This window comes from Oncorhynchus tshawytscha, linkage group LG09 (assembly GCF_018296145.1).
Source record: "Oncorhynchus tshawytscha isolate Ot180627B linkage group LG09, Otsh_v2.0, whole genome shotgun sequence".
In the NCBI taxonomy this organism is placed as follows: domain Eukaryota; kingdom Metazoa; phylum Chordata; class Actinopteri; order Salmoniformes; family Salmonidae; genus Oncorhynchus; species Oncorhynchus tshawytscha.
The window spans coordinates 79,399,160-79,415,478 of record NC_056437.1 but is presented as its reverse complement, the minus strand read 5'-3'; the positions used below and the strand labels follow the sequence as shown (position 1 = coordinate 79,415,478).

Genomic DNA, 16,319 nt, shown 5'->3' with positions numbered 1-16,319 from the left:
TATTAATCCCCAAAAGGGCACATTTGATTGAACCAGCCAATACATAACACCACCAATAAATACACAATAAAACACAACAAAGGACACACTGACATTAAAAGCAGCACATCATCAATGAATATAAGTGCTCATGTTAAAAAGCCTCATAACATAGAATGGGTGGGTACAAGCAATCGGTACAAGCATTGCCATGGGGACTGAGAAATGAACATGGTGACTGTGAGAGAAAAGAAGGGGATTGAGGTTGTTATGTAATAATTGCATTTACTGACCCTGAGGTGAAAATGAATTGCAGTATTGCATGCACAGTGCAAATGTGCCATACACTACCTTCACTTTACTTTGATCTTTTAATCAAGGGTGATATGTCCTCATTTTCCTTTGGACTCAACATAGAATTATAATGAAAGTCCACAATATAGCCAAACTTTTCCCCACAGTAGGCTATTAAAGAAAACAATTGGGTAAAAGTTGGAAGGATCCCTTAATAATACATCAAATGTATTCATAAAATAAAATGTTATCATTCATTCAGTCACGGATGTATCACATACAGCAGGCCAACGTAGTCAGACTGTGATAATTGACTTAATCACCGGTAGGCTAACAAAGCCTGACGCAATGTCCTGCCTCATCACTCTAATTACTGGTCTTACAAGACACGTTTCTTCACTACACAAATACCACGCAAAATATTACATTTGTCACAATTATGTTGATAAATTGTGAATCATTCAACTAATTTAAACACAGCATAACCTGTAGCCTAACGATGCTACTTATGATTTGTGTAATATTTGCATTCTTTGCGCCATATTACCGATGCCTTTCACCTCTCGTGCAGCAGAAAACCGCTCAAACTAGAGCACAAGATGCCCTGCCTCGAGTTACCTGCACCGTCCGACGAATACGCGCAGTTTTCGGTCAAGCGGTTCTTCACAACTTGCGTGTAAAAGGTAAATAGCCATTATATTTTAGCCCTCTGTATCTGCAGATTTGTTTGTTTAATTAGAATGTATGGTATGCTAGTTGATCTAATTTTCCCCAGACAGGTCTGGAATCAGTGTGCCTGTGCCAAAAGCCAAAGAACATTGTGGAGTGAGAAGGGGAGAGAAGAATGGTACTCTTTCTTTCCAGAGTCGATATGACAGTTGCTATACACAGGTTGAGGTATGGTCATGTATTTTTGATGTTCATTGCATTGAGAGGTCTTGGTCTGTGTGTAAACCTACTGATTGCCATATCAAACCACTTTGTTTTATCTTTAGGGTGACACAGTGGTTGTATCTTTGAGAGTCCAGCTGGATGCAGGGGATCAATGGTACAGGGTCAATATTAGTTGCCCCCTACTCAAGAAGATGGCCCAGAAACCCATCATCGGTCGCACCTGTGAGTTTATATAATTTCATAGGGAGTGAATTTTAGATGTTTTATCCCACATAGTGATTACAGTACCATTTAGTACCACCTCTGTGAAAGTCATTCTTCCAATTTACTTTCCTTCAGCACGATCAGGAAAATGCAGCATCCATAGAGCATTGCGTGTGGACTGTGGGCCCCAGGATGTCTCCAATGATGGCTGTCTCAAACTGGGATGCTGCTATGATGATCATGACTCAACTTGCTATTATAGAATGAACAGTAATGGAATTCGCTTTGTGTGTATTTTGTACAATGGAGAACATGCTTCTGAAAGAAAGTATCAGCAGAGGGATAGTGACTGTCTTGGTGAGATTGGCGCATAGTGATTTCAGAGATTAAATGTCAAGAATAACTCATTGTTTCTGTCTCCTCCTCTTGCTCCTCAGCCTGTTCTCTGGATGGCCATTTTGTGTTCTCTGTGAAGGCGACAGACACTGACCCCCCACTCAACCCCAACAACCTTGCCATCAAAGGTCAGCCACAGTGCTCTCCTGTAGCTACCTCTGCAGATACAGCTGTCTTTAAAATCGGGGTGAGGGAGTGTGGCACAAAGATGATGGTGAGTCAGTAGGTCTAGTTTGTCTTCTGCCCTATTCTACAGTAGTATATTTCTGTCCTGAATACCTCTGGTAGTAGTATAATGCAGATTTTTCTTGTAATGTTGAATACTCTTAGGTATGCAAAAATACCTCGTTCCCCCTCTTATATTTACAGGTGAATGGGGATGTTGTAAGCTATGAGGTAGAGGTTGAGGAACTGCATCCAAAGATTACAGGCAAACATTCTCCCTTCAGGTAGCTGCTTATTTCTCTTCCTGCCTGTGGACAGTGCACTACAATTTGGACTACTTTACCATATAATGGCTTCAGCCAGAACCTAATTGCTTGAAACTGGAGTAAATGTTTTGAATGAGACTTGGTTTGTAGTCTGCAGGTCCAGTGTCAATATGAGGGGTCAGCTCTCCTCCACACTGATCTGTGGTCCTTAAACCCAACTAACCCTCCACCTGTGACTGCACTGGGGACTGTCCGAGTGCAGATGAGAATAGCCACAGGTACTGTAGTAAAACAATATGGTTTCCACAGACCAAGCAAAGGATGCCATATCCAATCACTGCAAGTATATGGCATCGAGTTGTCACTTCACACACTGTTATACTGGTAGACCTCCATCATCCTGGCCCTTTTTCTTTTTTCCAGATGAGTCCTTTACCTCTTTCCTCCCTGAGGACCAGCTGCCCCTGAACCTCTATCTGCGTAAGCCTGTGTATGTGGAGGTGTCAATCACTCCACCCTCCCCTGACCCCAGTCTCTCCCTGCGTGTGCGTGACTGCTTTGCCTACCCTGCCTCTAGACACTCCGTATGGACACTACTCTATGATGGGTGAGAGGGAGGGAGACAAAAGTTTTCCTATACTGACTCAAGATTAATCACAGTGAATATGAAGACTGTCAATATTTGTTTAGTAGTCTCACCCCCTTCCTTCTCCCTGACAGCTGTCCTAACCCTCTGGACAGCATGAGGAGTTCCGTCCCAGTGGACAGTCGGGGGAAGACAACTTCTCACTCCCAGGTCAGGAGGTTTGATGTCAAGACATTTTCCTTCTTGGACCCTGAGACGGGCAATCCCAGTGTGGAGGAGGTAAGGTCTATCCTAGTTATCTGAACATTTTGCTAATATATACTGAACAAAAATATAAACACAACATGTAAAGTGTTGGTCCCATGTTTCATGAGCTGAAATAAAAGATCCCAGAACTCTTCCATATACACAAAAAGCATATTTCTCAATGTTGTGCATAAATTTGTTTACATCCCCTGTTAGTGAGCATTTCTCCTTTGCCAAGATAATCCAAATGTGTGGCATATCAAGAAACTGATCAAACAGCATGATCATTACACAGGTCCACCTTGTTCTGGGGACAACAAAAGGCCACTTTAAAATGTGCAGTTTTGTGTCACAACACAATGTCACAGATGTCTCCGGTTTAGAGAGAGCGTGCAATTGACATTCTGGCTGCAGGAAGGTCCACCACAGTTGTTGCCAGAGAATTTAATTTTTAATTTCTCCACCATAAGCCACCGCCTCCGTTGTTTTAGAGAATTTGGCAGTATGTCCAACCACTCACACAACCACAGACCATGTGTAACTACGCCAGCCCAGGACCTCCACATCCGGCTTCTTCACCTGTGGGATTGTCTGAGACCAGCCACCCGGACAGCTGATGAAATTGAGTATTTCTGTCTGTAATAAAGCTCTTCTGCGGGGAAAACTATTTCTGAATGGCTGGGACTGGCTCCCAAGTGGTTGGGCCTATGTCCTCCCAGGCCCACCCATGGCTGCGCCCCTGCCCAATCATATGAAATCCATAGATTAGGGCCTAATTTATTTATTTCAATTGACTGATTTCCTTATGAACTGTAATTCAGTAAAATTGTTGAAATTGTTGCATGTTATGTTTACATTTTTGTTCAGTATAAATTGTCAAAGATCTCTTGGTCCTCCATCTGCTGCAGTGTTTCCCAACCCTGGTCCTCCAGTACCCCAACAGAACACATTTTCATTGTAGCCCTGACAAGCACACCTGATTTAACTAATCATCAAGCCCTCAATGAGTTGAATGAGGTGTGTGTGTCCAGGACTACAACGGAAATGTGTTCTGTTGGGGTACTGGAGGACCAGGGTTGGGGAAAAACACTGATTACTGAATCTTGTCTTTCAGGTGTACTTTTACTGCTGGGTGGAGATCTGCACAGAGGAGGAAGAGTGTAAACAACACTGCTCCATCACCTGTGAGTTTCAGGTCCCTATGTTTTACATGAACCCCAACACTGAATTGGGTTATTTCATCCAATAGTCATGCTGTCTTATCCTCCTCCATCCAGCACCTGATGGTGAGAGGGAGAGGAGGGAGTCTGGGTCAGATCGAGTCTCCCAGTTAGTCTCATTTGGTCCTGTGCTGTTGGGTCAGAACGGTTCTGGACAGGAACAGAATCATAGTGATCATCTGAATATAGGTAAGCACATTCCAAATAGGGGAGAGTGGGGTAAGTTTAGCCTTTTTAAAATTTTTTTATATCGTCAACATCACTCTGTCAAGGGAAATGTATTCTTTCTAACATATCTACTTATTTCAGGATGTGTATCCCAGGAAATAATCAAATTAATTTAAGCGTTTTTAAAACATGACTCAACTACTCAGGGTCAAGCTACCTACACATTTTTGTACTGAATTAAATATTACCACCATCTTCTTAAAATCATGTCTATTTTTTCCCCCAAACACAATCACAATTGATTTAGTCTTAATCAATTCAAGCATATTTAAACACAGGCTTAACACCTAACAAACATTGCACTTTAAAAAAAAAAATTTTTTTACACTTAACATATACCAGCAATAATGCCTTGCATTATGCCTGGGAAGAACTCTTAAATTTGCTCACTTGCCGTTGGCTCAACTTACTCCAAGGCAAACATTTTTACTATATTAACCCAACCCACACAGCTACAAGGATGCACTTTCATTCTAGGTTTAGGACCACATGGAAGCTTATAGACTCCAACTGATGTATAGAACAAGCTTTAAAATGATCCACTTTGGTTTAGATTGAAACATCCAACTCAAATTAATTTGACTTTTTGGACCTAACTTGATTACCTCTTTCCATGTGGTTTCTTCAGACTCCATGAAATGACATCTTCCTAAATATTTGGTCATGTTTTTTTTAGAAACAAGGGTGTCTCAACTTACCCCACAGCTACTGTATGAATGAAACTGACACTAACATTTTCTCTTGTTGGCCCTCAGCTTTTCAGGTGTCAATGTACTCTGTCATTGTCATCTGTACCTCCATCCTGTTCTTCCTCCTGTTCTCTTCATGGTCGATGAGTTGTCAAGTGGCAGAAGTGAAAGAAAATGATGTGGAAATGGAAACCAGAAACAATGAGACTGGCCTACAGGTTGAACAAGCCCAATAAAGCACCTATATGAATGCTTAATTACAATTGGTATTTATTTCAACTACCTTTTAAATACCTTCACTGGCCATGTGCATTCCAATGCATCCAGTTTGCATTTGACACTTTGGAAAAGGTCACGTAAACTGAGTGCATAGCGCTGCACCTGAAAAGTAAATATCAGATATTAAAGCCTCCTATCCTACAGCCCCAGAAAGAGCAGAATATAAGGGTGTTGGAAAACCTGAAGTGATCCTAAGGTATTGATTCACAACTTTTCAATCAAACTTGTAGACTCCATAAATTACTGTATCAGTGACAAACTATAAAAATGGATTTATTGACAATGGTGGGGAGAATCTCAGAAGAAACTGTTGATTCAGTAAGGTCGGAACTTCCTCTGTGCTCTTAGCAAAGCAATTCGCTGTTTGTCTTCCTCAAACTTTTTCCTCAGTTCAGCGATGTCTGAAAGAGAGTATAACCCTTTTCAAAATGCAGAGTGACTGAGTAATATGGACAAAGTTAGCAGTGAAGCCAGAATTACTGAACAAAAATGAAAGAATACTGATTTCACCACACATTGTGCTTCTGTTGTGATCAAATGACTGGAACCATGACTTACGTTCTTTCTGTGTGTTTCTGTGCTGCCAGGTGTAGAAGTTCATGAGCTCCTTCCGCTTCCTTTTTCTGCTCTCCTTCTGCAGAGCTTTCTGATTGGATACCTCACTGTGGGGGCGGGTCTTGGTCCCGCTTTTACCCCTGGTAACTTTTACCCATCCCTCCTCATCCTCCAGCTGCTCCTCAGCCTCCTCCTTTTGTCGCTCTGCCTCCTGGGTAAGAAACAAAAGTACGTTAACAAATACCAAAATGAAAAGTTGAGAGGAGAATCTGACCTGTTCTTTTCTCGTATCATAATCCTGCATGAAGGTGTCAACTGCCTCCTGTAGTTTGTCTGGCTGAGCAAATGACTGCTTGTACTGATGAATCCATTCTAAAGACAAAGAAACAAAGCGAGACAGAAGTGGAAGGCATGTTAAATATGGTATTAAATCTGGGTGAAATGTCTTTCCAATTTAATACATTCTGCCAACATTTAGAAAAGAAAGACCAAGCATCTAGAAGAGGACTTTAAAGCTCACTCACTCTGTAGACCTGTCCACACAGGTTGCTGCTCTGTGGAAACAACCAATGGGACATCATGGGGATGGGACTTCACTGCTGTAATAATGATGGCCTTCTGAAACACGATGTAACCCACTCTGAACCTCTGTGGGGAATGGAAACAGAAAAGGCTCAATACTGAAAGGGTGTCCATAAGCACTTCAATAATCAATCTGATCTAAACACAGAGCTTCGTTGTCTGGATTCAGGGCATACCTGTTTTTGTGCTGGTGTGAAATACTTGGCCAGCTTGGGTCCTGAGTGCTCAAAGGACCCTGGCTTCTCCCTCAGCTCCACAGACTGAACAGGACCAAACTGAGAGAAGAGCTCCTTTATGACACCCTGAAAGACAGCAGAAAGAGATTAGTACTTTTATACCTTATTTGGCCACAGACAGCTGTAGCACAAACATTTCATTTTTCTGTAGACTTGCTAATAGTACAACAATCAAATGCACACTGATTGTTGTAAAGACTGTCAATTACCAAACGTACCTCAGAGCAATATGGAGGAATGTTAAGGACAAACAGTGTTCTGTCGAGGGGTCTTTGTGTGGTTTTCTCTGCTCGCACTCGGTGCTCTTTTACACATATTTTGTGCTGGGCAACAATGTCAGTACTGAACTGTAGAGAAAGCACTGAGAAGAGTGGTTAAGTCAAAAGACAGTCAAAACAGACATCTGTCTAGGCAGGTCCTAACACATTGTCTACAACTCCAGGGAGACGCAGAGGTTACTAATGGCTTTAGACTGAGAGTAAAACATAGTAGACAATCTTTGCTTAAGCTACATGATGTAGTCTTCGGGAATGCAGTCCAAATAATATCGACATCAAGTTGACCGATTTTAATCTTTAAACACCATAAGGCGTCAATAACCTCAAGACTCATGTGTTTACAAAGTTTGGTCTTGAAGCAAGCTTAAGTTCAGTGTTCGACATACGTTGTGGAGTTAGTTAGCGTGGTTGAAACAATGAGATCATGAGCGAACTAACTAACCTCAAATTATATTTTTTAACACATTTTCCGTTTACGTGTGTTATCTTAGCAATGGTTACCCGTAAAACCTCCTGGAATAACACAAGTCTGGTTGGCATGTTTCGACCTGGACGGCGCCATCTTCTTTACGACCTTTCACACAGGAAGTGGAAATGGATTGGTTGTAGTCTAAATATTCTTCATACAAATCCCCCCACCAAAAATGTTAATACTACTTTTTAGAGGCTCTAGCTGTCTATCACAGGGGTTCTCAAAGTGGGGCCAAGGTGTACTGCAGGGGTCCGCGAAATACATTTAACGTATGTACTAGAATTTATCTACAATTTATGTCCTTAACCCTGGGCAATATGGGCCTAGGGAGGCTCAGGGATATTGGTATTCACAGTACGCCACCATTTATAAATGTTTAAACAATTATATTCCCAAATTAAAGCTTTAAAACAGAAGTTTGTTCTCTGCCTCATGGCAAAATGTGTAGAATTAAAGCTGCAACAACAAAATTAAAACGGCTACATTTTCTCTGATGTCAAGAGCAGGGTCTTTTAAATGCTTCTTCCCAGGGCCTGGGTTCACCCAGCAATGCACACACCTTGTAGGCCATTTAAAAAATTGCACTCGTGTTGTAATCTGTTTATAAGGGGTCCCTGCTGAATTTGCTATCACAAAAGGGATCTCCAGCCCCAAAAGGTTGTGTGAACCCCAGTCTAGCAGACAGACCTAAAGACACAAATGCAAAATTATCAAAATTCTATTGCGAAATAAGGATACGAACCAATGATTTATATATACACACACAAATCAATATGAACACATCTTTATAAAGCAACATATTTATTGGCAGTAATTAACTTGTACATAGATCTGACCTCACTACCATATCTTCATGACTGACATAAAAGGCAGCTGTAAAAAGCAATTGTTGAACATAAGTTGAGCAAATTAGCATGACTTCTCTAAGCTGCACAAAAAGCAATAAAAAGTAAAATAACAGCCACAAATAAGCATAGAACCTGAAAGCCACAAAAAGAACGGCAAACCAAATACCACAATGAAATACAAGCATGTGTACAAGTCATTCTGAAATCAAAATGTATATTATGTCCAGTACAAGAACCACTGCTGCCTGTAGTTCATAGTACAAGTATCTTCATGAGTTCGTGCATCAGGTCATAGTGAGACCATTGGTTGGGGGGGCGACGACGACTCCAACCAGCACAAAACATCTCATGATTCCAAGAGGGGTGTTCAATGTGAACTATTTGAACAGTTGTAAAAGTGAACCATGTGATACAAAAAATACCCACAACTGTCCAGTTTATCCCCCCACCAAATTTGATTAAAATAATAAATGAACAAATCAGACTGCCTCACATTGGTCCGTTATGAGACATGCATCTATGTAATATGCCACGGCTACAAATGTTTTTCTTTCCTAAAAATCTGGACGACGGCATCAGTGTGTTAATTTTAGATGTTACAACCTGCCAATGATCTGTCAAAGTTATACAAATACAGTATCATGCTATTTGATCATGTCAGTAGATGTCTCTGTCAAACAGGAGGGTGGATGTATTATTTGTTGTGTGGATGTACTAGAAAGTTATATCTTAATGCGGAAGGCTGTGCACTGTGAACCAGGAGACTCTGTGGTAGAGGGGGTCTGGACAGTAGATTTGAACAGGGCCTTGAGGATGGTCTGGGGATCCACCTCAGGTGTGGGCTGAGAGGAGGCTGGACGACCCCTGGGCGAGACAAAGAGAGGGGCAGGCCTTCTTTCCTTCCACTGCCTGGAGTGTCACTGAGCCTCCTGTGAGAGAAAATGAGGTCCATGTAAGATTTTATGTGATGCTGAAAGACAACGTGCATTGCAATTGGAAAGGAAGAAATCATGCACATTGTGGACTACAATATAATACTGGAAAGTTTGATTTGCATGTAATGCAACCAAGGGGGCAGTGAGAAATATGAATATAACGGAGACTTACAAAAGAATGGGCTGGTCTGAAGTGATGACATTCCCCTGTATGTGAAGATTGCACTTCATGGGCTGGCCTTGGGAAGAGAATGAATAAAGATTTAAGAAAGTAAAACCAATGCCTTTTAAGATAACTATTCATCATCACCTGCCTCATTACCAGAGGCTGGTGCCCAAAAAAATCAATCAATCAATCAAATAAATGTTGCCCTTGCTGAAGGCCCTTACCATCCAGACAGCGGTTGTTGTATTTCCTGTAGGCACTCACAGCATCCTCCTTCCTCACAAACACCACTTCAGCAATCCCCACCTTCACCAGCCTCGCTCGCTTCAAGGCACCGCACACACAGAACAGCTCCTGTGGACCGTCACAAGAACACAGGAAAAGGTCAGTTGAATGTGATAAATGAGTCATGGCTGCATCGTAAGCAGGTCTGCAATTTACACACACAGCTAGAGAATCTAAAACAGCAGAGAACTGAACAGCATGAGGCACTTACCACTATGTCCTCTTCAGTGACACGGGGTGCAGATTATTCACTGTTATCTTAGTCCCCTCCAGAGGACTGAAGGTAGGCTGAAGGGTGTACCAAAACACTTTACAATCAAATACATATACAGCTCACAACAAGCCAATGGTAGGCGTTACGTTCATCTATCGTCAACGAGAAAGAAGTAGGTTGAATACTGATCCAGAGGATTGCTATGCTGCCAACTAGTGATGATAAAGGCCCAGTGCAATCCAAAATGTGACTTTTCTGTGGTTTGAACTTACCGCTTGTTAAGAGCAGGGGTGGGCAAATCCAGTCCTCGGTGTCACACCTTTTCTCCATCCGTAACAAACAACTGATTAATCAAACTGCATTCTAAACTGAAGATCATGATTAGGTGATTATTGGAGTCAGGTGTGTTAGCTGGGGCAAAACTGTGACACCAATCAGGACCCCGAGGAATGGAATTGCCCACCACTGGGTTAGAGAGATACTTCTGACAAGGAGGCCATTTATCTACTTCCCCAGAGTCAGATGAACTTGTGGATACCATTTGGATGTCTCTGTCCAGTATGAAGTTAGAGGTAGTTTTGCGAGCCAATGATAACTAGCATTAGCACAATAACTGGAAGTCTATTGGTATCTGCTAGCATCCCTACCAACACATTCCTATAGAGATGACCTTATGTAATCCAGTGCTCAAGTAGCTGGGTGAATGGACATGTGGATACTGACCTGTGGGGGTGGAGGAGGCTGGGAGCTGGTCTCCGCTGTGGGCCCTGCCTGCCTGAGGGTCCTGGAGATGGGCTGTAAGGCGAGAGTAGAGGAGCGGGAGGCCCCTACACTAGGGTTGGGCCTTGTGGGTGCCACAGGCACTGGGGGACGAGGAGCGGTGTACGCATCGTTTTTGACTACTTTAGTGATGGGGCTGACATAGTGAAAGGGCAGCCCAGGGTGCCAGGCTGTTGGAGAAAGAGAGGAAGCATTGAAACTTTTCAATTAATGAATGGAAAGTTTTGAGAGTGAGACACCAATACAGCCAGTGTGGCAGTATTAAAGGGATATTCGAGTTACATTGAATAATAAAGAATTATAGATAATTTAGGGAAAAGCGACAGAAAGAGAAAAGTTAGAAAATCTAACATAGTCTTCACACCCGTGACTGTAGCATATGGTTGCCAGTAGTGGTCTTCATCTGTTTGCTAGGGATATCATCATCACCTGAGAAAGACTGAGCAAGAGATGGTAAGTTACTCACTCACATATGCATTGCAGTGGCGCATGACCAGGAGAAATCAACCAAATTCAGTTGATATACTCTAAAGCAAATTTGAATCAATTCTGCCATCTAACCTTCTGATTTTTATCTTTTCAAAAAATTCCCCTCACCTGGGAACCCCTGCTTGGCATGTTCATATGGATCCCACTTGACATCCCTACCGGCCTTTGCTGCTAAAAAAAAAGTTTAATACAATCATTATTCATAAGGTAAATTAATATATTTGACTCTAAAAGCATGCTACCAATAACCAAATAGAAAATAAGCCTAGTTGAATTTTAAACTAATTTCCAATTAACTTTAGCTATCAACTATGTTTGGAGTGAGGCTATGCTTTACCACTATAAACTATGCAAGAATTTGCATTTTCTCTTATCCGTGAACATCTTGAGTGACAAGTGGGCCAATTCTGTCTAGTAGCTAAGCCTGGATAATATTAGAGAAGATCCTGGACCTGTGGTTACAGTCACTTTGGAGCAAACTGTCAGCCTGATCACTTACCTGGATGGTTTTGGTGATCTTCATGGGTGCCGCCATTCCTTGGCTTGGTGGAGCTCCAATGCTCCTCTTGAGGCTCAGTCTATCACGAGCATCCATCATCCTCTTAGGTGCACCCCCCAGCTGTGGCGTAACCCCAGCTCTAATGTTCATTCCTTGTAGGTTGGGGGTAAACTGCCTGGCATTTGCACTGGCAATGTCATTGGTAGTGTGTATCTGTATCTGCTGCACATGTGTCTGTAGCTGTGCTGCTGGTATCTGCTGTAAACTCTGTGGGGTAACATTAAATGTATTCTGTCCTCCTTTCCGTGAGTTGATCATCTGTCGGGCATCCTGGACCCCACTTGCTCCTCCTCCGCCACGGATTCGAAAGCGGGCATCTTTCTGGCCAAGTTTCTCTCTGGCATCCTTCACTTGAAAAGCTGGAGGAAGTGAGAGCAGAACAAGAGTGAGCAGAAGGCAAGAACCAATTCTAATGTCTGATCTGATTTGCCCCAGCTAACACACCGTAAGAATGCTTAACAGAACGTAATGTAGTCCAACAGCAAAATGTGTAGTTTGAAACAGATTATTTTGTAATGGGGCTTAGGTAAGAGACATCCAGATCAGGCATATACATAGATGTCTTGAGTCTCAATAAGCATTTTCAACAGGGCAACAGGCAGGTCCTCACAAAAATACCTGCTTCAACTCTGGCAAAATGTATTATTTCACCCATTACCTTGAGCATTGCTCCAAAAGAAGTTCAGAATTAAATAATTGTTTGAGTTCCAACAAAGTAATTCCATTGAATATTTGATACTACTGAAAATGTATCCAGGTCTGTTTTTGTTTACCAGTTCCCCCTCCTCCACCAAGTCTCTGTCTGACATCCGTCATCCCAATTTTCTGTCGAGCATCAAAGGTCCTCCCGAACCCTCCTGCACCCCTGCCGAACATAGGCCTGAAAGACAAGAGGTCGACATTGGTAGTCAACTAGTTGTAGCCTAATCCTACATGATCTAATATCCACATTTAGCACGTATAAGACCAGCTATATTATTTGATTTTGCCCTACATTCAGTATGGCTCGCTAGGTATACTCAAATCGAAATAAAAAATCAAATAGTATAACGTTAGCTGTTCTGATATGCGCTCCTTGTGTTTTCCAAAATGTGAATATTAGATCATGGAGGACTAGGCTACAACTAGTTGACTACATATGGCTCTAGATAAAGGTTCTACAAGACTGCCTCGCGCTCTGTACCATATCTATAGGTATACTAACTAGCTAGCTATACGTTTTCGCGTGTGTAACCATTGTTAGTTTATAGCTAACTACCTAACGTACAATCCAGCGACCTGTTAACCTTGTTCGGTTCTTTTTTGGTCGACTTACCGTCATCAAATGCTGATAAAACATTATTTTTACCTTGTTAGCTAACTAGTTAAACGGAGCCCTGATAAATACCTAGCTGTGCGTATTTGGCTCGTTGATATTAGGAAATCAGTGTCTGCAGTGAAACGATATAGTAGCTACATAATTGTAGCTAATCCAACGGCGAGTACAGGCCTTGAACAGGACCGCTGAGGAATTGAAATAGCCTAGGCTTTCTGGAAATGTTTTTTTTCATTACGTTGAATGATACAACTCAAGGCATACCGTTCATAAATTGCATTCAAACTCATAAATTGATAAATTAATACATTTTAACTGTTTCTTTGTTGTTGAAACCGCGTCGACGTATCACTTCGTCCAAAGAAATATCTTCCATCTTCTTTAACTCAAGCGCGTGAATGATCGTAACTGGACGGAGAAAAACGAGAAGAGACTATGGAAGGCAAGTTGGATCAAAATTGGCGAACTCAATAAAATATTTATTCGAGAGCTCCTTGAAAAACTACATTGTTGATATATTTCAATTGTATACACATATATATGTGTGTGTGTATATATATATATATATATATATATATATATATATATTGTTTGAAATACCAATACAGATCTGTTTAACTCTTACATTTGTTTAGCAAGATCTAAAAACCAGAGTTTATTATTTTAAGAGAAATGCATATTTTTTGTTGTTGTTTTAAAGGCCTATTAGGTTATGTGAAGTGTCAATGATCACATCAATGCCATTGGTCATCAATTAACAAAAGATTATACTTGTAACATAAAACAAACAAATATAAATCAATTACACAGCCTTAGAGACCTCTGGTATCGATTACTCTTCACGAAGTAAAAAAAATGCGGGGGTAAATGAAACGTTTTATCTTTCCCATCAACCTTTGCGCTCAAAATCACTTGAAACCAGTGTAAATAAGTAAAATCTCGAAGAAAAGCTATATTTTACCTGATTAAATGGAGGAATGAAAATGTACAATTATGTATCACATAATGCGCTCAGAAAATAAAATGCAGCTGTAGGTTTATACTTTTGAAGTGAACGTCAATGGTAAACACCATGAGTGTAATAGTCTGCATATAGAGGTAAGTAATGCCCTCGACCATCGATTAGTTATGCCTTAAACTGATGAGTAAGGAAAATAACGACGCGGGGTGACGCCCGTGTCCTCGCCTAGATTTGCGAGATCAATTTTTGAACGGGTACAGGTCCGCCTGTTTAGGTGACTCGCCTACTTTGTGAGATGCCTTGCGGGACATGGATCTGCCCCGACCTCTCATGTAAAATATAAACCCCTTTCGGTATACTACTGATACAAGGTTACACAGAACCAGAATGGAATTATATTTTCCATGATTGTAACGTACTAAAAATAGAACGTCTATAATAGTACTTACTGCACCTTCTACAAAACCTTTTCAACATAAAGAACATCTCTGCCTTCTATTTCTCTAACCACGTTCCATCAGCAGATTTATGCGGATAATGTCATACTGTATTAAAAACATTTTTAGACCGAGTAGGCACATTTGCTATTGAACAAAATAGTTTTTGTGACAATTATCGGTAGTTGAAAATGCGACGAAAACACATTGAACTTGAACTTTTAAAATCGAATGTTGTGTGCAGCACGTCATCACGCAGTGATTTTGATGTTCAACAAGTCAGTTTAGTGGAAACATACCGCTGGTGAGAAAATGATCATATTTTTGGGGCTGATTTGGGAATATATGCATCTGTTGCCACTTGGTTGGAAACTAGCTAATAACCATGTAAGGTAATCCACGGTTTTTAGACGAGGATAGTCATATCCTATGAAAAAAATCCGAAAGCTGTAATGGAAACAGGACGTTTCGGTACAATTATATAAATGCAGACAGGTAATGTGTTCCCTCTACATGGTAGGATCCTTTTTGTTGGTAAAATGAATGATGGGTAACATGGTTGTGGAAATATTCGCAAATATTGATCTAGTAACCATCATATCAAACTAAACTTGGGAGTCACACGAAGATGACGTGATGGGTGCCCCTCCCACTACGATTTGAGAAACCATGCAGTTTATTAGGCTACAGATGAAATAATTTATGATGAATTTCACAGGGTGGTGAAAGTGCGCGGTGATTATTGATGCTCCTTTCCAATAAATATTAAAATACGTCATCACGCCCAGATTTGTATCAGCAACAAGTCCGTTTCTTGGAAACACCACTGGTGGGAAAATGCGCATATTTTCTTTATACGGATACTTAAATATTCACTTTAAAATCTGTTGTCGATGGAAACCTACTAGTTATTGACCATAAATTGTTTCCGGAATTTCCACCAAAACCCGAGTGCATTTCACTTTGTGCCACGAGGTGGCAGTATTGTATATATATTTACAAAAAAAAAAAATGGTAGGCCACACAAAAAGGTAAAAACACTGTAAAACCAAAATGTCTCTATACAGTTATAGAAGCATACAGAGCTGTGCGTGTGTGTGTGTGTGTGTGTGTGTGTGTGTGTGTGTGTGTGTCAAGGACATGATATAGTAGATGAGTTTTAACTGATCATTATTTGTCATATAATTTCCTTCCTGACCATGTGTGAGCATGACTAAGTATGATGCCTTGTATTTGTGTCCCATATCTGTATTTTCTCAATCCATCCTACTGTCACTACCAGACCTACCACAGCCAAGTGGTAAAACACCTTCCCATGCAGAGCTGACACAGGCAAAATCAGATGAATCAATGTGAAAGGTCTCTCATGTGGTGAAATATAATTTCAACCACAAAATTGTATTTTTGTAGCCTCCTTTCCAGTCCGTAATGAAACAAGGTTCCATTAATTAATGCACCATGAAAGTCAGTAAAACTGTTAATTATGTTTGTTTGTCAGTCATTTCATGGAGGGGTAATAACCAGAGGCGGTATAGATTCTAACCATCTCTGGTACTAATAACCACTAAAGTGCAGTAGAGATCGTGAGTAAAATCACTGGGAAAGCCAAGCCAGAAAAAAACGACAACATACACCAGTTGAAAAAGTATGTGGACACCTGCTTGTCGAACATATCATTCTAAAATCATGGGCATTAATGTGGAGTTGGTCCCCTTGGCACAGCGGTCTAAGGCACTGCATCTCGGTATTTAAGGAGTCACT

At 41.1% G+C, this 16,319-nt stretch overlaps 3 protein-coding genes and 1 non-coding gene across 6 annotated transcripts; 2 read left to right on the top strand and 2 right to left on the bottom strand.

Annotated features, from left to right (window-relative positions):
- Positions 1–447: 447 nt before the first annotated feature.
- On the top strand, positions 448–5,424 carry LOC121847229 (zona pellucida sperm-binding protein 4-like). 2 transcript variants are annotated; one of them, XM_042327558.1, is made up of 12 exons: positions 452–956; positions 1,049–1,170; positions 1,269–1,389; positions 1,507–1,641; positions 1,809–1,981; positions 2,137–2,216; positions 2,349–2,476; positions 2,622–2,805; positions 2,919–3,063; positions 4,145–4,214; positions 4,308–4,439; positions 5,234–5,424. In XM_042327558.1, exons 1-12 carry the CDS (start codon positions 773–775, stop codon positions 5,401–5,403), a joined length of 1,644 nt encoding a protein of 547 aa, XP_042183492.1. In that variant the 5' UTR covers positions 452–772; the 3' UTR covers positions 5,404–5,424. The 2 variants fall into 2 exon arrangements, with proteins under 2 accessions (XP_042183493.1, XP_042183492.1); XM_042327559.1 differs by lacking the exon at positions 1,507–1,641 and having other exon boundaries at positions 448–956.
- Positions 5,425–5,698: 274 nt separating this feature from the next.
- On the bottom strand, positions 5,699–7,732 carry LOC112258763 (ribosomal RNA-processing protein 7 homolog A). 2 transcript variants are annotated; one of them, XM_024433320.2, is made up of 7 exons: positions 7,599–7,674; positions 7,038–7,180; positions 6,760–6,885; positions 6,526–6,649; positions 6,276–6,373; positions 6,005–6,212; positions 5,699–5,847 (listed from the first exon to the last, which is right to left on the bottom strand). In XM_024433320.2, exons 1-7 carry the CDS (start codon positions 7,657–7,659, stop codon positions 5,762–5,764), a joined length of 846 nt encoding a protein of 281 aa, XP_024289088.1. In that variant the 5' UTR covers positions 7,660–7,674; the 3' UTR covers positions 5,699–5,761. The 2 variants fall into 2 exon arrangements, with proteins under 2 accessions (XP_024289088.1, XP_042183494.1); XM_042327560.1 differs by having other exon boundaries at positions 6,005–6,373; positions 7,599–7,732.
- A 621-nt stretch (positions 7,733–8,353) lies between these two features.
- LOC112258752 (polymerase delta-interacting protein 3) lies at positions 8,354–13,602 on the bottom strand. The gene is given in 13 exon segments (XM_024433304.2): positions 8,354–9,282; positions 9,285–9,346; positions 9,525–9,591; positions 9,743–9,872; positions 10,015–10,037; positions 10,040–10,091; positions 10,741–10,934; positions 10,937–10,967; positions 11,162–11,236; positions 11,395–11,457; positions 11,786–12,204; positions 12,619–12,725; positions 13,469–13,602. Coding segments are annotated over 13 exon segments (1,434 nt in total). The 5' UTR covers positions 13,537–13,602; the 3' UTR covers positions 8,354–9,139.
- A 686-nt stretch (positions 13,603–14,288) lies between these two features.
- On the top strand, positions 14,289–14,443 carry LOC121847340. Its single transcript, XR_006084202.1, has one exon. It is a non-coding gene; the product is annotated as a U12 minor spliceosomal RNA (small nuclear RNA).
- The last annotated feature ends 1,876 nt before the right edge of the window (positions 14,444–16,319 follow it).

Bases quoted from the DNA above. Each gene is read 5' to 3' on its own strand.
- LOC121847229 (XM_042327558.1), top strand. From the start codon at position 773: ATGCTACTTATGATTTGTGTAATATTTGCATTCTTTGCGCCATATTAC. The intron at 1,982-2,136 runs GTGAGTCAGTAG...TTATATTTACAG, and splicing joins AGTGTGGCACAAAGATGATG to GTGAATGGGGATGTTGTAAG. The intron at 2,806-2,918 runs GTGAGAGGGAGG...TCTCCCTGACAG, and splicing joins TGGACACTACTCTATGATGG to CTGTCCTAACCCTCTGGACA.
- LOC112258763 (XM_042327560.1), bottom strand. From the start codon at position 7,659: ATGGCGCCGTCCAGGTCGAAACATGCCAACCAGACTTGTGTTATTCCA. The intron at 6,650-6,759 runs GTATGCCCTGAA...CATTCCCCACAG, and splicing joins TCACACCAGCACAAAAACAG to AGGTTCAGAGTGGGTTACAT. The intron at 5,848-6,004 runs GTAAGTCATGGT...ACTCTCTTTCAG, and splicing joins CAGAAACACACAGAAAGAAC to ACATCGCTGAACTGAGGAAA.